Raw genomic sequence first — 20,600 nt, forward strand, 5'->3', positions numbered from 1 at the left:
GCCGTGCGCCTGGGAAACTGTCCTCAAGGGAGGAGAGGCAGCAGGTGTGCCAGGCAGCAGCAGATGGGCCGTCACCCCTAGCAGCCTGGCCTAAATCGCCACTCCTGTGTCTTTCCATTTGGCTTCTCAACCTCCCTTCCCTTCTGCTGGTGATGCAGAAACCTAAGGAGCCAGAGGAGGAGTGGGTGGACGATGCATTCCTGGGAGTCCCCTTCCAGGCTGGGCCAGAGTGCGAAATGCACACAGCAAGCCTGCCCACTTGCGCCCTGCTGCGTCCCCTTGTAACCAAGGGGCCAGAACTTTAGAGGGAGAGGCATCAGCCCAAAGGCCCAGACTGAAGGGACCAAGATCAACCTCTGGGCTGCTGGGTGTTGGCACCAGCTTAGCACAATTTCAGCATTACTGACATTTTGTGCTGGATAACTCTTTGTTGTGGGGCGCTGTCCTGTGCACTACAGAATATTCAGCAGCTTTCCTGGCCTCCACATTCTAGATGCCAATGGCATTGCTCCCTCAAGTCATGACAACCAAAAATGTCTCCAGACATTTGCCAAATGTCCCCCGGGTTTCGTGGTATCAGGGCTGGTGTCTGTGAGTCTCTTGCATGTTGCCTTACAGTCATAAGACAGCTGCCACAGCTCCAAACATCCCACCCATATTCAGAGCAGAAACAGCAACGAGAGGCTAGTACCAGCTACCACTGTTTCTTTTTGCAGAAAAGTGGAAGCATTCACAGAGTCCAACAGATTTCCACTTGGTTCTCCCTTCACTTAACCTCTCTGAGGTCTCACCTGTCCAGCCCTCAAAGCAGGGAAACAAGGCCTCTTCTAAAGGCAGGACAAGATGGGATCATGGATTGGCCAGGCATTTGCTGCTCTTGGTGGCCTCAGGGAAGTCATTCTGAGCCTCAGTTCTCTCCCTCTTAAAACTAGGCTAATAGTACCTACCTGTGACAAAGGCTGTTTTGAGGCTAAATCATCTAATACACACGTAAGTCACCCAGTTCAGGACCTGGCCCAAAACAGGCACTCTAAAACAAATGACCTTTATTATTACCGGTATGTGAGGATTAGCCACATTAAAGTGCCCAGCACCCAAAGGATACTGGATCAATAATGACGGTGGCTGGACCTCCTGCCTCTGAGCTTTTGCATTCTCTGTTCCCTGTGCTGTTCCCTATGCTCCAATGGCCCTGGCTCTCAACCACTTGCTCTTACCAATTCCCAGAGGCCTTACCTGACTCTAAAGAACATCTGTCACTCTTTGCTCCTGTCTCAGCACCTGCCTGGTAAAATTTACCTAAATATAAATAAAATATTCATTCATTTTTCTCTCTATTCCTTCTAAAATAAAAGCTCGGCGTGGTGGCGGGTGTGGGGGTGGGCGTTACGTTATTCCGTTTCCTTCTTGAAGTATTCCCGGGGCTTAGAACCCCGGCCTGGCACCTAATAAATCATTGTGTGTCGGGTGAATGGCTGATTCTAAGGCAAAAGTTGGTGACACGTGGGGGTATGGGGCCACACGACCTGAGGACGGATTGGTGACGCAGAAACCTAGGGGCCAGGGGATGAACAAGTGAACAAACCGTACCAGGGCATCCGCTTTTTAAAACACTGATGCACCCTGCCCTCCTCCAAGCCAGGCGGGAGAGCGAGGTGTGCGCAGCAAGCCTGCCCGTCCGGGGCGGACAAACGCCCCCAACCTGGGTCCTGCCCGTCCCACAGCGGGCGGCGGCCCCCAGGGCCTTCCCCTCCGGACTCCCGTTGCGCCAGCACGTGCTCCGCGGACGCCCGGCGCCCAGCGCGCAGCCGCACTCCCGTGGGCGCCCCTCCCCGCGCGGCCGCTCCGCCGGGATGGGGCGGGGGGCGGGGCGAGGCGGGGCTGGCCCGGGCGGCGCTGGGACTTGTAGGCCAAGAGCCTGGGCTGCCTGGGCCGTGGGGTGAGCAAGGTGCACCGCCCACCCTGCCCCTACCCCTAGCGGTCCTGTCACTGAAGGGGAAACTGAGGCTCGGTGAAAGGACCCAGCTTGCCCAAGATCACGCGGCCGGACAGTGGCCGCCCTCCCTGGTCCAATAAGGTCACATTTTATCAAAGTTTTCAAAGGGTGTTCTGAGGGCCCCTTGTCTGGTGGAGAGCACTCCTTGCCTCCTTCCGTTCATCGTGCATTCACTCAACAAACATTTCCCGGGGGCCCTCTGCTTGCCAGTCCCTACAGCTTGAGCAAAACATCCAAGGCTCCAGCTCGGCAGGGCAGAGAGACCGTAAACCCCCTTTTCCGTAAACAAAACTTGGGGAAGTGAAAAGTATATCGAAAGAAGAGAAGAGCAGGATAAAGGGCAAGTGATGAGAAATCACCCCAAGGCAGGAGTGGGCCTGGAGAGCTGGCAAGACAAGGGGGAAATGAGGGGAGACAGAAACATGCATCCCCAGAGGGCCCTCTGAAGACTTGGGGTTCCACTTCTACTGTGAAATGGGTGGGAGTTTGGGGGAAGAAAAAATCAGACCCGATGGCTGCCTAGTGGAGAGTAGGGTTGGGGTTCCAGGGCTTGAGACGGCTGGTCTGGGCCTGGAGTCAAGTGCTGCCTGACAGCGAAGGTGCCAGATAAATGCCTGAAAGACCAGTAAACCTTCTGCCTGCCTCCTTTTCCCCCTCAGCCCCCCAGAAGCTGGGGTCACCAGGAGCAACCCCATTTAGAGCAGTGTGAACTAAAAAAAAATAGGCAATCTATGAGTCAAAAATTATGTTTTATTTTGCAGACTTTCTGAGGACTCAAGCCCAGGAGGCACCTCAGATTGCTCTGAGGGGCGGTTCTGAAGAGGTAAGGTTTTGCAACAAAAACCAACATCAAAAGATTACTGTTAATTAAAGAAAAACCAGACCTCTCAGATTAGTGAATTTACTGCTTTTCTACATATGGGAAGATGCAAGAGGCTGGGCTCCTTGAAAGCCTTCCTTTGAAATGCACCTTAACTATCAAGAGCCAGTACCCTGTTTTTTTCCCATCCTGAATCCCCTCAGGGTGTATAGTCAGGGTGGCTGCAGTGGCTGATGGCTTGATGGTTGCAACATCCTTTATTTACTGTTACAGCATGTGACCTTTTTTGTCCACAGCAGAGTCCCTACTGCACCGGACAACGCAATAGTGCCTGGACTTGCAGAGGGCTTGAGGCTCTCAGAGCCAGACCCTCTACCCCCAGGTGACAGTGGGATGTGGGTGCCAGGGCCCTCTGCACAGAAAAGCCTGTCTTGGTTCATGCTCCCCTGTCAGATGTGACATTCCCAGTAACTTGACACGTTCTGTAACCTGTCCTGCCTGTCGTGACGTTCAGAGACCCGGGGTGGGGTGGGGGAGCTGTTTCTATGGCTGGGGAAGGGGACAGAGGGAACAGAGCCCCCGAGGGTCGCCCACAGAGATAGAGGGATCCCTGGCAAGGAATTGGACTTTTGAGGCGGCCAGAACTTCTTCCCTTGCCCCAGTCACCTCAGAGGGGCCTCTGGGGCCACTCTGGCCCCTGCTGGATGGCAGCACCCTGATTTGTTTCTTTCTGAATAGTATATTGTATGCTTACCTGTTTAATTGTGTGTCCCACTCATAGAAGCTCGGTGGGGCTAGAGTGTGTTTTGGGCATTCCTGCCTCCCCACGCCTTGATAAATATTCGTCCAACGAATTATATTTATGTACAAAAACAAAAATCATTTCACTATTAATATATGTTGCTGTACCCTAAGTAGCCCTGGAAGAAATGTCTACTCACTAAACATGATCTGAATCGTTTACATCTCGTTCACTAAACTGTGCGCTCCACGAGGGCAGGGGCCCGGAACACCGCGAGCACGTAGTAAGTCCCCCGGAAACACCCGGATGCACCCCTTCCCCCCGTTGCGCGCCCAGCCCTAGGACTTCCCCGGGCACGTGGGGCGCGGCAGGGTGGGGCCCGGACTACGCTTCCCGGCGGCCCTCGCGCGCCCTAGGCGGGGCGGGACTGAGGCTGTGGGCGTGGCCGGTGACAGGGGCGGGGCCTGGCTGCCGGGGGCGGGGCCGACTACAAAGCCCGGGGGCGGGCGCCGGGGCGCAGAGCGGTCGCAACGCCGGCTGGAGCGCAGCGCGGCGCAACGCAGCTCGGCACGCACGGCGGGACCGACCCGCGAGTGGACGGGCCCGGCGGCTGGACCGGCGCCCCTGCTGCCCCGCTCGCTCGCCGTCGTCCCCAATGAGCGCGGCCCCACGCGGCCCGGGTCCGTAGGCGGCGGGGCGCCCCCCATGCTGCTGCAGCCCGCGCCGTGCGCCCCAAGCGCGGGCTTCCCGCGGCCCCCGGCCGCCCCCGGCGCCATGCACGGCTCGCAGAAGGACACCACGTTCACCAAGATCTTCGTGGGCGGCCTGCCCTACCACACCACCGACGCCTCTCTCAGGAAGTATTTCGAGGGCTTCGGGGACATCGAGGAGGCCGTGGTCATCACCGACCGCCAGACGGGCAAGTCCCGCGGCTACGGCTTCGTAAGTGGCCCCACGGCCGGGCGCACCCCGCCTCGCACTTATCGCGGCCGGGGCGCTGAGTCAACCAGCGGGCGGGCGCACGCCAGCCCGGACGCCTCCCGCCGGCGTCGGCACCTGCTGCCCCTTCTATGGCTCCTGCCGGTCCTGCCCACCCCCCACCCTACCCCTCCGCCCCGAGGCCCCGTCTCCCTGCCCCCACCCCACGCCTGGTTTAAAAGAGAGAGCCGCTGTGTTCAATTAGGACTCCTGAGTTTGTGGAGAGGTTTTGGGGACAGACGGCTACTCTCGAGACTTCCTGGTTCTACAGGCGAGCTAGCGAGGGAGCAGGTCTTCACCTTAGGGCGCTTAAGAGCCCTTAAGAAACCCCCGTTTTATTTTCCAACAGCTCTCTTCGACGCTCGAAACACTCTTAAGTACAAAATGGCCTGAAAACACGTCTCCTACTTCCATTCTAACTACAGTGTCCCAAACCCCCTTCCATGAGGAAATGTGTGGTCCCCATTGGCCTAGTAGGCCAGGCGGGGGCCCCTGCCACCCTTCAGGGTTGCCCTGTCTTCCCAGGGGATTTTTTCTGTCCTTGAAGCAATATTTTCTAGCACTTGAACTTGGAGGGAGGAGCTGGGATCTGAGGGCAGCTTTGTGGGAGGGCCCCAGTCTGGGATCTGAAGGGACTGGGCTAGGCATCCTGGGTAACTAAGGGGCACCCAAGATGGGGAGAAGTGAGCGCCCCATACCAGGGCCGGGCTCTCTCTCTGCTACCCCCACCGGCAAGGGAAGCCCCTGATGCATCTGTGCTCCTCCAGGTGACTATGGCCGACCGGGCGGCAGCTGAGAGGGCTTGCAAAGACCCAAACCCCAACATCGACGGCCGCAAGGCCAACGTGAACCTGGCATATCTGGGTGCCAAGCCACGGAGCCTCCAGACGGGTGAGAGCCTGTGTTTTCCTTCTCTGGCGCTTCTGGTTGCTATATTCAGCCTTGGTATCTGTCGGGTGGATAAGGCCCCCCCTCCCCACTCCGCCCTCCTCCAGGAGTGGCAGTTGGCTGTCATGTGCTCACAGAGCCATCACAGGGCAGTCATCCCCCAGCTTGGAAGTTGAACCCCGTCCCCTTGCCGCGTATGCTGGTGGGACAGGGCGACGAGGACGCGTCACTCAGTTGTCAGCTGTCCTCGCCAGAGGGAGGAAGTTGGTCCCAAGGGCTGCTGCCACCTGGGCCCCTTGGCCCCCTTTGGCTAGGAGTTTTGGGGTTCCTGTGGAGGTGGCCTGTGAGGGGAGAGGAAGCTGATTATCCCTTTGGATTAGAGGTGGATGGCTGAGTGGTTTTGTTTTCCTTGCTGAGGCGGGCCCATAACTGACCTCTCATTCTAGGCTTTGCCATCGGTGTTCAGCAGCTGCACCCCACCTTGATTCAGCGGACTTACGGGTGAGTGGCCGTGGCTGGCTGGGGATGGGGCCACACAGTCCTTGGAGACCAGGCCAGAGGCCATGGGCTTCTTGGGTCTCCAGTGCAGGTGCCCACCAGGCTGAGGGAGGCTCACCCTGGGCCCGCCAACCCTATCGCTTTGGTTGTGCTCTTTGCAGCCATTTTTCTGTGTCTCAGAATCGTCACTTGCTCCAAACTTTCAGAAGTGTGATTGCGTTTTGGGAGTGGGAGGAGACAGGCTGGAAGAAGGGGGAGAAGGCAGACTGCATTTCTCTGCACCCTCCCCGCCCCTCGCCATGAGTTCTGGAGCCTGTGCCCTGGGTTCAGACCTCTGCTTCTCCTTGCTGGTTGTGTGACTGCCTCACCTGTGAAATGGGTTTATAACTGCACCTCTGAGCTCTGTGGGCAGAGGCCTGGCACGGGCCTGGAAGTGCTTGCCAGCTAGGGGGCCAGGCCCTTCTCAGGGTGCCCCCTGACCTGCTCCAGTGCCCGACAGATGGCGACAGCAGGTCACCACCAGCCGGTCCGATGTTTGCGTAGCTGCAGCAGGTGAGACGGGCATAGGGCCAGATGTCCCCGCCCAAGTGGGCCTGGCCTGTAGGCCTTTTGTCTGATGTGCTTTGGGGCCGCGTGTCCCACCCTCCACCATCGGAAAAGGGCCTCCCCCTCTTTTTTAGAAACATTTAATGAAGCCTGGCAGCTGCCTGGGGAAGGACACAAACTTCAGGGGCACAAAGGAGCCTGCCACGCCGCCTGCCTTCCCAGCTCCGGGATTGATGTCGGCTGTGCGCCCCAGTGCAGGGAGCCTGTTGACGGGGGTGGGAGTTTGTTCTGGGTGGTGGAGGGCACAGTTATAAAACAGGCAGCCCCTTTCCGAAGGTTAGAACTTTCTAAGCTATCGGACCAAATCTGAGACCCTGCATTTTGTGTTGAAAGCCGCAAGTGTGTACGTGTGTGTGCACCTTCCCCAGAGAGAGGCATTATTTGAGGAGCCCCCTGGCTCACTGGGACAGTGTGGACCAGGGACTGGAGCAGACTGGGAGCCGGGCTTGCGTGGCCTGAGCAATTCAACTGGATGACTGAAGAGTTGCTGCGTGCCCGTGATTCGGTCCTCACCCTGACAGGCAGCATCTGTGGCTGCACAGTGGCTCCCACGTGGGTCGGAGGATGTGTGTGAACACAGCTTCTGGTCTGTCCTGGCATTAAGCCTGGAGGGCGGCCGGGGCAGGTGGTTCTGGGTTTCCTTCTCGCCCTAGGATCTGCTTCATCTGGGTCTGCAGGCATCTTGGAAGGTGTTTGGGGACACCCTCATCTTCCTGCTGTCATTCCAGGTTCTTCCTTTTTGGGTTCAGGCCACACAGAGAGGGTGGTCCTTGTTTTCCACAGCCCTCGCTCTGTTCCCCAGGACAGAGGCTGGGACAGGGGTTGATGCTGAGATCTGAGCATGAGCCTCAAACATGTGCAGCTCTTTCCTGCTTGAAACGTGATGGTCTCTTCCTGCTCGAATCTGGGCTCCGTTCCGACCCATCACGGTTGCCTCTGGGACTTGCGTAACCATCAGCGCTTGGCCTCTGGAGCCTACAGACGGGGTTCAGATCCTGACTGTCACTTACTGGTGGGTCCATCTTGGCAAGAGACATCCTATTCCTGAGCCTGGAGTTTTCCTCATCTGGAAAGTGGGGGTAATGACCACCTAACGACTGGTGGGGCCAGGTGCTCCATGCCCCCCAAATTCTCTCCTGTCCTCACAGCAGTCCTCTGAGGTTGGGACTCATGTCATCCCTGCTTCATAGATGTGGAAACTGTGACAAAGAAAGGTGCGTAGCCTGTCCCTGGTGGCTGGAGTGATGGGATTTGAACCCACATGGGCTGGCTCTCCAACACATGTCTCAGCGGCTGCTCTCCGGAGCAGTGGGTAGGAAGGACACCCCGACTGTTCTCGTGGTCCTCAGAGCGCCACCCTCGTGATGGTAGTCGAGGTCAGTCGCAGATCTTACTGCTCTGTGCCCCCGACTGGGGTGGCAGCGTTTCATAACTGAATCTGCTGGCCGGCCATTTAATACCTGTGATGATGCAGAGGCCTCCAGCTCTGCTTGCTGGTTGCCAAGGGGTGGAGACCCAAACAGGGACAAAGGGTCAGAGGGACTGTCCAGCCCTTCGTCTCCAGTGGCTGGTGGACCAAAGCCTGTCAGAGTAGGGCAGCCTCCCAGCCTCCCACCAGGCCTCGCTGAGGTCCAGGGGCAGAGGGTGGCCAGGCCGGGCGGCCGGGGTCAGCTGTCTTCACCCAGAGCCCGCCTGCCTGGTCGGAGAGTTGGACCGTCAGCGTCCCTTTTGTCTTTGCAAACAATCAGGCCCCGGGAGCACGGCCGGGCCTGACTCAGCGGTCAGTTTTGTCGGCTCCGGGCTGGCAGCGAGGCCAGGCCTGCCGCTGGTTGGCCGAGGGCATGGTGGGAGCCGTGGCTTGGGCAGCTCAGAGTTTGCAAACCTGTTAACCCCTATCCTGCCTGGCAGAGCTTCTCCCAGACTCTGGCCCCCGATCATGTGCCTTGGACAGCTCTGGAGATTCCACAGCCCCGCTTTTGGGCAAGGCCACCGTGGAATCCTCGCCTGGCTGGGTCATCAACATCAGTGTGGAAAGATTTGCCAAAGAACTTTTATGGTCTGTGATTTTTGCTTGGATTCCTCGCCCCCAGCTTTTGTTTTTACAAGAGGAACAGGATTTTTCAGGACCTAACTCAACCTGGACATTTTCATCACGTAACTGTACCTGGGGCTGGTTGGAGAAGGCTTAGCAAGTGGCAAGTGGCTCAGTGACAGGGGGAGACGCTAAGGCCATGGACCCTCCAGCAGAGCAGCCCTTTGCTGTCAGGGTGGAGCAGACAGTCTGCGGGCAGGAGGGAGGCAGGTGTCCAGGCAGAGCATCGGGCCTGGCTCAGAAGGGGCCTCTGGCTGTCAGAGCTCTCCATGCTGCGGCCTAAGGCCTGCCAGGAGCCGAGGTTTGTCCTGGGCCTGGCTGCACTTGGAGCCTCTCCCTGGGTTATTTTTGAAGGGCCAGCTGCTTCTCTGGGCATAACACCCACCAGCCCCTGTTTCTAAGGGGGCCTTGCTGGGGGCGCCACACCCATTCACCACCAGCCCCATTCAGTGCCAGGTGCAGGGCCAAGCCCCAGGGGCCCAGACAGCAGGGCAGGGTCCCAGGGCTGCTGGATGCCAGGTTAGCCTTGTACTGGAGCAAGGCCCCCTTGCTGCATGGGCTCAGGGCCATGCCCCTTCTCCCTGGGCTTCTCTCCCCTTCTGTGTGGTGGGGACCATGTTGGTGCCTCCCTGCGGGGCTGACTGGGGGCTGGTGTGCGCCTGTCTGCAGAGCCGGTCCACGGGGACCTGGCGCACGGGAAGACAGGGATGTACCAGTGACTCATTTCACAGCAGCCCTGCGATACGGTCTGTTGCCCCCTCCGCCTGTGCAGGCACTGGGTGAGGAGAAACTGCCTGAGCGGAGCTCACACAGTAGGTGAGGGAGCCTGAGTCAGGGGCCCCAACAGCCTCCTTCCTTCCATGAGGCCTCTGACCAACTCTTGGACAAGTCAGAGCCAGGACCCCTGGGACCCTCCCCCCCAGGCACGTGCATGCCCCGTTTAACCTATAGTTTCAGGGACCCTGCACCCTCTGTGTGAAGGTCCCCAGTGCCCAGGTTGAGACCTGCTGTCCTCGCCGTCACCAGCTTGTGGGTGGTGTGTGCACCCCCGGGGGTCCTGGCCCAGCGCTTGGGTCCACTGAGTGGGGCTGGTGGTGAATGGGTGTGGTGCCCCCAGCAAGGCCCCCTTAGAAACAGGGAGGGAGTGGGGCTGGGGAATGCCAGGAAGATGTCTGCTCCCCTGAAAGAAAGAGCACGTGGGGCTGGGCAGAAGGGAAGGAGCTCTTCCCAGAGTCCTTAATTCATGAAGTTTTTATTGAGCACCTGCTGTATGCCAGGCCCTGTGCCTGGAATACTTTGAATAAGAAACATACAGTTGGTTCTCTGTCTTGCTTTATGGTGGGGACGCCCAGACATTAAAACGGTATCTGTGCACATGAGGGCCCCAGGCAGCAGTGGGTGCAGCTGAACAGGGCAGCTGGCTGGGGGTGGGCCTCGTGGGGCGGGACAGTCCTGCGTCGTGAGTGTAACGGTGGTGGATGATTCGTGTGTATGGCAGAGCGTCATAGACTTACACACGAGGACACCCCGGAAAATGGTGAAATCTGACCAAGGCCCAGGGCCTTGCTAATAGGCACGTGCCAGTGTGGGGTTCCCGGATTGGACGTCACCCCTGGGGGCCGCTGCAGGGCGGCACATGGGGCCTCTCTGTACTATATTTGCACTTTCCTGGGATTCTATCATATGTTAGTGATAGGAAGTAAGTAAAGCCAGGGGGAGTTGTAGTGCCCTGCGTGGGGGTCAGCGTGCGGGGGGTCAGCACCTTGCAGGTGCTGAGGTCAGAGCCCGAGGCTGGGGGTTGCTGAGTGGAAGCCGGCGCCCTCCCCGGGTGGCATCACGGGGCTTGTTTTTACTTTCAGGGTGTCTGGGGTGGCCCTGCCCCCTCCCCGCAGCACAGCTTCCTGTTTGGCACCAGTGGAGCGAGGCGGGGGCTGGTGTGGTCCTCCCCGGCGGGCGGCCCGTGCACACCTGTTGTTTGTCCCCGTCTGTCTGCTGTAACAGAAACTGGCCTCTGGGGCGGTTCTTGGGTTCCTGTCCAAGGATGAGCTCCTCGCTTGGCCCCACTGGCCCTGGCAGGAGGGGCCCCTTGTGCTGAGGGCTGGAGGGCCTCATCCAGAAGCCTCCAGCCAAGGAGAGAAGCCCGACCACACATAGGCTGATGCGGGCGTCCATCTCAGCCCCACGGGTGTGTCCCAGAGCAGGGAGCACAGGGGGCCCCAAGGTGGGCCGACCGGCCTGCCTCTTCACGCGGCAGTGGAAGGCGGTGAGCCTGGAGGCCCCTCAGCTTGTCTATGTGACCCCTTCTTCTTGTGACTTTCCCGCCTTGAGCCTCAGTTTCCCCATATGGAATTATGAGTGTGCTGCCGAGTGCTGGTGCAGGGGACACATCTGGATCCCTCTCCTGACCCCTTCCTCGTGGCTGGAGGGAGGAAGCTGTGCTTCGTTCAGCCAGTTTGTTCAAAGGACAGTTGTTGGCTTTGTGGCAGGCTGAGGACTCCATGGGGACAGAGGGAGATCTGGTCCTGCTTATGATTGCAGAGCTTCCCGTGGCAGCTGCCCTGGGGGGAGCGCCCAGGCAGGAGAGGCTGGGGTGAACGGTGGGAGGAAGTGGGAGATGGGGGGTCAAGGGCCCATGAGGGTGGCCTCGGCTCATGTAGGGCTGTGGTGGCCTAGGGGAGCATTTGGATTTTACTCTGAGTGATGCAGGGCCACTGCAGGGGCACTGCCAAGTGCCCCGGCCCTGAGCAGATGAGGGCCGGGGCACTTGGGTCTTGAGAGCATCCCTCTGGCTGCTGGGTTCAGGGCCAGGGTGGAGGCCCCACTAGGGGACCACGTAGTGGTCCAGTCCACACTCATGAGGGCCTCTTGGACCAGCGCTGGGGTGAGAAGATGTGGGATTCTGAATGCATCTTAAGAACGTGTGAAAAAAAGAAGTCCAAGAACATTCCAGAACTTTGGGCCTGAGCTAGTGGAAGGTCTGTTGGCCTTGGCAGTCAGGGGAGGCTGGTGTGGGCTGCAGTTTGAAGGGAAGAGCGGGAGTTTGGGTTTGAACAAGTCCCGGTGGAGATGCTGGGCCAGGGCGCTCTTCCTCAGGTGACGTATTTTACCTGCTTCTGGCCCGATGGCCCCGGAGAGCCTGGATGTCCCCCCTCAAGGGGAGTCCTGGGAGGCCCCTCCCCAGCCTGAGAGTCCTGTTGTGCCCCAGCGGCCGCCAGCTTCTCCAGCCCATCAGGCAGAACCTCCTGAGAGCAGAAAAAGTGAAATGGGCTCATTTGCCTTTTTTATTTTTGTTTTCGGGGGTGGCTGTGTGTTCACAAAATGAGTCCTGGGGCTGCGGCTGGTCCCTTTCCGCTGACAGTTTTGCTTTGAGTGCGCGGGCAGCGTGGTGTCTGTCTCCTGGGCGCTGATGGCCCTTGACTGTTGTCAGCACCCCCTTGCCTGCCTGGAAGTTGGCAGACCCCGCTGCTCAGACCCCAGGACACCTGCCTTCAGAGACCCATGGGAGGCTCTGTTGGGCCCTGTGGTGCCCTCCATTTACAAATGGGGAAACTGAGGTCAGAAAAGGCCGAGGGACTCGGACAGGCGTGGCCAGGATCTGAACTTGGGGTTCTCGCCCGTGGACCCTGGTCTCCATCGGGCCCAGCCTGCTGGGTGCTCCTGGCTGTGTGCTGCCTAGCCTGGGTGTGTGGGTCCAGGCAGAGCTTTCGGCCCAACTCCCTTTCAGCAGACGGTGCCACGTGGCCACCTGGACTGAGCCTGAGTGTCTGTCCCTCCAGCATGGTCTCAGCCTTTGCGCCTGGCCGGCTGCAGCCCCCTTACCGTCTGGGGGCTTGGGGGTGTGCTTTGCCCCGGCCCTGGCTCTGGGCATTGGGTCACCTGACCTTTGGGTTCTGACCCCAAACCTGTCCGTCCTGGCTGCATAGGGGACTGTGCTTGCCCTCCGCCAGGTCTGAGGAGGGGGTCGTTGGTGCCAGTTCCCTGGGGTGCACAGCAGCACCGCGGGCAGTGCCAAGGCTGGCAGGTGCAGAGCCAGACTTGAACTGAGGACCAGGGTCCCCCAGCTGCGAGTTTCCAGCTGAGCTGTGCCGGGAGTGGCGGTTCTAGGCTGGGCTACTTCCTCTGCCTTCCAAGGGCTATGACTTCTGGCCCAGGAGGCAGGGGCAGCCCTAGAGGAGGCTCATTTGTCGCCAGATGCCAGCAGAGCCCTCGGCACTCAACAAGCGCTGCCTGGGTGCTTGGGACAGCAGGGGAAAGTCCCTGCCTTCGTAGGGTTTGCGTTCTTGTGGGGAAGACTGCGGAAGAGAAGGTGAACGACGAGGTGGTTTTGTGTAGGAAGGAAGTAAAGCCCATGGCGGTGGGGGTGGCGGGGAAGGCCTCTGAGGAGGTGAGGTCTGAGCTATGGGAAGAAACCTGTTGGCAGCAGGAACAGCAGGTGCAAAGGGCTTGTGCTCCGAGAAGCACGTCTCATCTGGGGAACAGAAGGGAGTTCTGGGTGGCTGGAGAGGGGACAGCTGGGTGGAGATGAGCTAGGGGTGGGGCAGGTTGAGGCCTGGTTGTGCGGGAAGCCATGGAATAGTTCGGGTTTGGCTCTGGGCGTGAGGGGAGGACCCTTTGGGGATTTGTCTGGGAGTGGTGGTGTCTCTGGTGTGTTTTTAAGAAGACCCCTGGCTGCAGGGCGGGGGCAGGGGAGGAGGGCAGAGAACGGGGAGAATCGGGGGATTTGGGGGTGGGAGTGAGGACAGTGGGTGGGGTGGGGGTGGGCTGCAGTGGAGGTGGAGTGGGCAGGGGCGTTCCCAAGGGCTGTCTCCCCACAGGCAGAGTGTGACTGCCCTGTGCCCTTTTCAGAGGCCTGCAGGTCAGGCACGTGGAGGCTGGTGGCACCCTGACCTTTGGGGAGTAGCTGGGGTGCTGAGGAGCGCACTGGGTGCACACACCCCGTTCCCCGGATCCAGGCCCCCAGCAGCGCCCCCTGTTGGGGTGTGTGGGCCTGGGGAGGGGCGTGGGGGCTGTGCTCAGACGGCGCCAGCCGGTGGTTTGGGTGGGTTTTCTCCCTTACCTTAAGAGCCCAGTGGCCTCCCCATGTGGGTGTGGGTGTCGGGGGGGGGTGTGCGCGCACACGCACACCAGCCTGGCCCTTCGTGGGTGTCTGTGGTCGTGACAGTGGTGAGAAGTCCTTGCCCTTCACCTTGTCATTCGCAGCAAGGTCTCGACTTCGGCATGATGCTGGAGATTTCTCTGTGGGGGGGGCCGTCCTGTGCACCAAGGAATGTTAGCAGCGCCCCCAGCCTCTATCCAGTGGATGCCAGTGGCATCCTCCACGCCCAGTGTGACAACCAGGAATGTCCCACACTTGGCCTAGAGTCCGCTGGGGGTGGAGTCACTGCTTTTGAGAACCGCTGTTCCAGAGGAGGGTCTCCGTTCTCCAGCCCTGAGGTCAGCTTCTGCCAGACCCGGCTTACAGATGGGAAACCGAGCCTCACGGAAGCTCTGTAACTTGAGTGCAGAGCTCGGGGCCCGGTCTCACCTGGGAGGGCTCTGCAGCTTCCTTTGCCCGTGACTCGGCAGCGCTCACTGGGCGGCAGGACCCGCGCCCCGCCGTTGTTCTTTTCGTTTTAATCCGATTCTGGGGTGCACGTACCTGTCTGGGGCCCAGTCCCTAAGGATGCGCTAAGCTCCTTGTTGGGGACAGAACTGTTGGGGGCTGCCCCTTCCTGGGCTGGCGCCTGCAGTACCTGGGGCCACTCTGACCTCTGGGGGCCTTTTGGAGACCCACACTGGCCTCCAGGGTGGGCCCAGGGTCACAGGTCCCAGCCAGTCTTTTGGGCAGACGGATGGGGGACCGACTCTGCCACACCCTTGCCGTGTGACTGTGCTAGTCAGTTGGGCCTCTCTGAGCCTCAGTTTCTCTCTCTGGAAAATGGGGGTAACAGCATCTATTTCTTCGACTTTTCACATACAGATTGGGGGATGGGGACAAGGCACTTGAAGGAAACAGGTGAACATATACAGACACATTCTCCCCGCAAGTCAGGAAACAAGGGAGTCCCCTTCCTCCCAGGCTGAAACTTACTCGCCCCCATGTGTCTGAGCATTCCCCAGCCTTGCAGCATCATGGTGGCCAGAACAGACCTTGGTCCTGATGGCACTGGTCAGAAATCTGGTAAACATGACAGCTGCACTGGCCAGCACCCTTGAGGCAAGTGTGGCCAGAAACCTGTGGTTTGAAAGTCCTGGGTATTTCTGCTGTGTGGATAGCGTGAGCCCTGGTCCAGGCAGTGGTTCTGCGGTGCAGGTGTGTATCCGAATCCCCGGGGCCCTGTCCGATGTAGATCCCCGACCCCATCTCACTTGGCAATCTTCGGGGATCCACATTTTTAGCAAATGCTGTCTGAGGCAGGGTGTCCCTGTCCATGTTAGGAGACGTTCTGGGGTCAGAATTTCTAAAGGCTCACACAAAGGAATGTTCTGAGGTTCCACGAGCCACATGGGGCTCACCTGTTGGGGGCACCAGTGATGCCTGGGCTGGCACGGTGGGCACTACACCGAGACGCTCCACTGTAGCTTTAGTCACTCCTTTCTCGGGAGGGCTCTGGGTGGCCAGGACCCCTCATGCTTCTTGGAGGGGCCTGTGCCTGCCATCCGATTGTGAGCACTGCCTGCCTAGCATCTTCCACAGCCAGGCCCTGGGGGAGGTGCTGGGCGTCAGGGAGGAGCCCCCACCCACTCCTGTGAGGTCCGTCAGGCTCCACGCAGCCGCCGCCTCCTCTGAGAAGCCTCCCCTGACCACTCCCTGCAGTCCCGGTTCTGGCTCACGGGTCAGTGTGTTTGTGTGCCTCTCTTGCTCCTGGAATCCAGGCTCGGGAGGCCAGGGACTGTGCCGTCTGCTCGCGCTGCGCCCTTGCCTGGAGCACACCGCAGACCCGTGAGAAGGTTGGACGCAGCTTGGGAGGCTGAGGCAGGATTCAAATCCAGGCCCCACTCTTTTCAGGGCTCTCGTTGCCACCAAGGAGGCAGGAGCGAGTGGACAGCAGAGAGTTCTGATGAGGTGGAGAGGGAGACTGGGCCTGGAATCAGGGGGCAGGGTTCCTGGCGGAAGCCGCCTGGCCTCCTGACAAGCAGGTCACTGTCGGGGGGCTGCCACCTTGGAGGGCAGACAGCCGGGGACTCGGTGTAGGACCTCCCTGGCCAGGGGGGCTGGGGGCCCCTCCGGGACGGGCCGGCCGTGCCCAGGCTTTCGCTGCCCAGGTACCTGCTGCTGGGTCCGTGGGGCCATGGCGTCCATCACCACCCCAGCTCTGCCCTCAGCAGGTGGTTCACCCCGGCTCAGGATCTGTTCCTTATATGTGTGTTTATTATAAAGGACACGTAACTGAAGGTCGACTGTTCTAGGGCAGTAAGTACGTTCACGAAGCTGTGCGGCCATTGCCATGCTCTGACGCAGAGCGTTCCCATCACATGGCCGTCCTTCCCGCCCCGGCTTTCCGCAGCCTCTGCGGTCTGAGCACTTTCTCCCTCTCTCGATTTGCTTCTGTGGGGATCTCACATGAATGGAATCACGCAGTCTGGCCTTTTGTGTCTGGCTTCTTTCACTCGGTATGGTGTCCTCAAGGTTCATCCACACGGTGGCATGGTCAGAGCTGCGTGCCTTTTTATGGCTGAATAATGTTCCTTGGCGTGGGTGCACCATGATGTGGAAATCATTCATCAGCCAATGGATGCTTGGATTGCTTCTCCTTTGCAAATAGTGCTGCTTTTTCCTAATTATGCACGTGAGCCCATTCGCCTTGTAGAGATGCTCACACTCACGTGACCCTCCCGCAGCCTCCCTCCAGCCCTTTTCTGTGCATTCAAAACATTGTACCAGATAAAGTTGCCGTCAGTCAGCTTTTGGACCTTTAAAAACAGCGATTTCATACAATCCCACCTCACCCATCCTTAGCATGGGTATAAATACACATTTGATTTTTTTTTTAGCATGAGCAGTATCACCACTCAGTATAAATATCACAGGTTTGCATAAACAGCACTTCTGTTCTGCACCTTGGCTTTGTCTCCCGACAGCGTGCAGAGGAGAGGCTTGGGGCTGAGCGTGGACCCCCTCTTCCCAGCGCGGCATGCCGTGGTCTGGGGGCATTGGATGCTGCTCGTCCCCATGGGTGACGCTCGGGTGTCTCTGCTTTTCCCTGCTCCTGTAGGTGCTGCCGGGATCGCTGAGTCTTTGTTCCAGAGCGGGGGCCCTGGCTTGGTGGGAAGGGAGCCCACACTTCCAGGGGCCGGCTTTCTGTCCACTTGCTCTCCAAAAAGCTGCCCCAGTTTCTGCCCCTGCCAAGCCTGCAGGAGCACTGGGAGGAAACGCTTTCCTTTTTCTTTCAGAGCAGCTTCTCCTTGGAATGGGGTGGGAGAAGGGCAGGGGTCTGTGGAAGGAATTTGGGGTTCCACATCCCCTCAGGTGTGTAACAGCGTCACCGCCGTCCTGTGTGACTCATGCAGGTGTGATAGAAGGAGATACTGATTCTGGGGCCACAGCGTCCAGCACCCCCTGCCAAGGTCGCTCTGTGCCCAAACCTGAGGGTGTACATCACAGCACTGCTGTGGGTGCTGTGGTTGCAGTCTGGCCATGGGGCTCAAGCACCTGCTGATACTGCCTTCCTGAGCCTCAGTTTCCCCATCTGCGACCTGCAGGGTTTACCCCCACAGTGGGATGTAGGGCGGGATGGGGAGGCCTGAGAAGGGCTCACTGAGGAGGCATCTGAGTGCGGACTTGATGAGGGGAGGCGGGAGCCCTGTGGGTCGCTGGGGAAAGTGCTGTGCAGGTCGTGGGCACATCTGGTGTGTTCTGGGAACACCATTATTGTAATTGCACCCGTTTTACGGGTGAGACTCAAGAGGGGGGACACAGCATCACGCAGCTCTCTCAGGTCCTCCATTCCAGCCTGGAGCCAGCTGGGTTTCCCTGCTCTGTTGCCTGACCCTGACCCTCTCTGCTTGGCCCCACAGGCTGACTCCCCACTACATCTACCCACAAGCCATCGTCCAGCCCAGCGTGGTGATCCCAGCTGCCCCGGTCCCGTCTCTGTCCTCGCCCTACATTGAGTACACGCCAGCCAGCCCAGCCTACGCCCAGTACCCACCGGCCACCTATGACCAGTACCCGTACGCCGCCTCGCCCGCCACGGCCGCCAGCTTCGTGGGCTACGGCTACCCGGCCGCCGTGCCCCAGGCGCTCTCGGCCGCGGCGCCCGCGGGCACCGCCTTCCTGCAGTACCAGCCCGCGCAGCTGCAGCCCGACAGGATGCAGTGAGGGCCGCCCCGCGTGCCAAGTGGGCGCTGGCTGGGAGACGCTGCGGGCCCCTGCCTGCACCGCACACGGCCCAGAGACCACTTCTCTTTACACCCAGGACCATCATGTCTTGAGGGAGGACTTTGAGAGAAAAGAGTGACTGAAAGCTATTTGAAGATCAGCCTGAATCTCGCACACGTGCCGGCCTCTCCTGTCACCGTCCGTGCCCTCCTCCCACCCCAGGAGCCCGCAGGCCGTCCCCTCAGCACCTGGCGGGGCCTCCTGGACCCTCCTGGACCCTGGCCACCCTTTAGGGTGGGTGAGAAGAAACTTTGTCCTGCTCAGAGAGGCCTTACTCCAGGGAAGCGCAGGGGCTGTTGACGCCCCCCGCGCAGCTGTGACCCTGGTGTGTGCCGGGGAAACGTCTGCCTGCAGGATTCTCATTTTCTGAACGATGGCCCGGGGCGTCTTCCTCAAGATCGCCAGGCTCCCAGGTGCGGCAGGGCCACCAACGACAGGGCAGGCGGCCAGAGTCCTCTCTGTTGGAGCTCGGCGACTGTTTTTCTTACTGTCATTGTTTTGCTACTAAGATTATTTCCGAATTTCAGTCTATTTTTTCAATGGAGACTCCTGCCACCAAGCATCCAAAACCTGTTTCTGACTTTGAGAGACTGGCTTTTGTTGACGGCTCCGCCCATGGAGACAGTGACAGTATTTCTGTGATCAAGTGTCTGTGGGTTCCAGTGCCCAAGACCCTCAGAGTGTGGGCATCTCCAGACAGTACATCGTCTCAAGCTTGGCCCCCTCCCCACAACTGCGACAGGGACGCGGGGTGAGGCCCAGAGTGCAGGGCCATCCTCCCACCTCCCCAGGGTCACCTTCTGTGTGCCAGCCTGAGCCACGGGGTTGAGCTGAGACCCCTCTGCCTTCCTCGGGGGCTCAGTGGAGATGGGGGGCAGTGGCAGTTCTGGCACACCATGGGGAGGCCTTCGGGGGCCCGCCCTGGAGGAGGAGGGGAGAGTGAGATGAGGGCGGGAGGCCTGGCAGAGGGGCCGGGCAGAGGGAGTTTGGGGAGGGCGGGCCGGAAGGTCAGGGGGCGCTGGGGGTACTCCTCCAGACCTACCTCAGGGAAGTGGGAGGCCTCGGGGCTGACCGACGCGGGCAGGCGCTTCGCGGCACACCTGGTGCAGAGTCAAGGCCCAGAAAATAAAGGTAGCTAATATTATTATAATATTTTTATTAGAATGTTCTGATTATAAAAATAAAACTTGTTTCCTTTAAAGAAGCTGGTACGTAGTTATTCTCTCGAAGTGGGCACCTCCGACCCCGACAGCAACCGGGGATGAGTCGCTCCTGGGTCCGGGTCACCTAGAGGAAGACTGACTGGCTCAGGTCGCTGACGTGTGCAGAGCAGGGCCCTGGGGGCTGTGGCTGGAGGTTGGGTGCAGTGTTGAGATTGGCGGCACCTCTGGAACCTCATGGAATACAGCCAAGCAGGGCGCAAGGTCAGAGTCAGGAAGGGACATCTGGGGCTGGGGGTGAGGAGTACTCTAACCCAGGGTAGTTGCAGCCTCTCCCACCACTCAGCGCTGGGGGCATCACGGGGGCCTCCTGGTGGGGGTGTGAAGGCTGGAGAGGAGTTTCGTTCACTCATTCCCTCAGTTGCTCACTCACTTGTTCATTCCAAGAAACGCATGCACCGGGTCCCATGCAAAGCACTAGGGATAGTCATGAATGAAACCCTCAGTTGTGCCCGCGGGGTTTATAGTCTAGTGGGGGACACACACCAGCATGCAAACTAGTTGTGGAGATGCAACAAACATGCAAACGGCGATTTCAGATACTGCTCAGGATGTATTACCGGGTGATACAGAATAACTGGTTCGAGGCAGAGGGAACAGCAGGTGCAAAGGCCCTGGGACAAGGTGCATGGGACGATGAGTGGAAAGTGGGTAGGAGAAGAACTTAGGAGGTGATGGTTCTAGGGAGACAGCAGATTCCCAGTGGATGGACATGCTCTGGGCCAGTCTGGGGCGGGGTAGCCGTGCTCAGACACCGCCTGGCAAGTTCAGCACAGCGTAGTAAATGCTGTGGGGAAGGGGAAGGCGGGGGAGGACCGCACAGTTGGGAGGAGGCACTCAGGGGAGGCTGGACCACCAGAATGGAGGGGCTTCTGGCGATCAGGGGGAGTAGAGTGGGCACTTTGGTGGGGAGGACAGTCTGAGCAGAGGCTTGGACGTCATGGGTCAGCCTCCTTTGGGACAGTGGCTTTCCAGGCACCAGGCTTGTCCTCCCCTGACCCCGCAGTGCAGAGCTTGGCCCCACATGTGCAGTCTGTTTCCATCTCCCCCATCATGTACTCCACAGTGGGTGAGCCAGACTCCAGTGACTCTTGACTCCTCTCCCTCACCATCACATCCAGCTCCTGCTACCCCTGCCTCATCCCTCCTCTGTTCCCAGCCCCAGTCCAGGACCACCCTGTCTCTCCTGGACCCTGGCAGTGGCCCCTTTGCTGTTGCTGCCCTCAGTTTCCTGCAGTCCACACTCCATGTGCAGTGAGACGGTCCTGTTTAACATCAGTGGGGTCTCGGCTCCCCCAGCTCAGAGCCCTCTGTGATTCCCTGTCATCCTCCAGGGAAAAGCCAAAGCTGTCACTGTGGTCTGTGAGGCCCTTGCCCACATGGGCACCACCCACCGCAG

The 20,600-nt window shown here is 59.4% G+C and overlaps 1 protein-coding gene across 1 annotated transcript; it reads left to right on the forward strand.

Annotated features, from left to right (window-relative positions):
- Window positions 1-4,041: 4,041 nt before the first annotated feature.
- Window positions 4,042-19,177, forward strand: RBM38 (RNA binding motif protein 38). Its single transcript, XM_072944466.1, has 4 exons — window positions 4,042-4,500; window positions 5,304-5,427; window positions 5,871-5,925; window positions 17,618-19,177. The coding sequence occupies exons 1-4, from the start codon at window positions 4,264-4,266 to the stop codon at window positions 17,919-17,921; spliced, it is 720 nt and encodes a 239-aa protein (XP_072800567.1). The 5' UTR covers window positions 4,042-4,263; the 3' UTR covers window positions 17,922-19,177.
- The last annotated feature ends 1,423 nt before the right edge of the window (window positions 19,178-20,600 follow it).

This window comes from Vicugna pacos, chromosome 19 (genome assembly GCF_048564905.1).
Source record: "Vicugna pacos chromosome 19, VicPac4, whole genome shotgun sequence".
NCBI lineage: Eukaryota > Metazoa > Chordata > Mammalia > Artiodactyla > Camelidae > Vicugna > Vicugna pacos.

Coding starts and splice junctions, on each gene's coding strand:
- RBM38 (XM_072944466.1), top strand. CDS start 4,264: ATGCTGCTGCAGCCCGCGCCGTGCGCCCCAAGCGCGGGCTTCCCGCGG. Junction 4,501..5,303: donor AGTCCCGCGGCTACGGCTTC/GTAAGTGGCCCC, acceptor GTGCTCCTCCAG/GTGACTATGGCCGACCGGGC. Junction 5,926..17,617: donor TTGATTCAGCGGACTTACGG/GTGAGTGGCCGT, acceptor TTGGCCCCACAG/GCTGACTCCCCACTACATCT.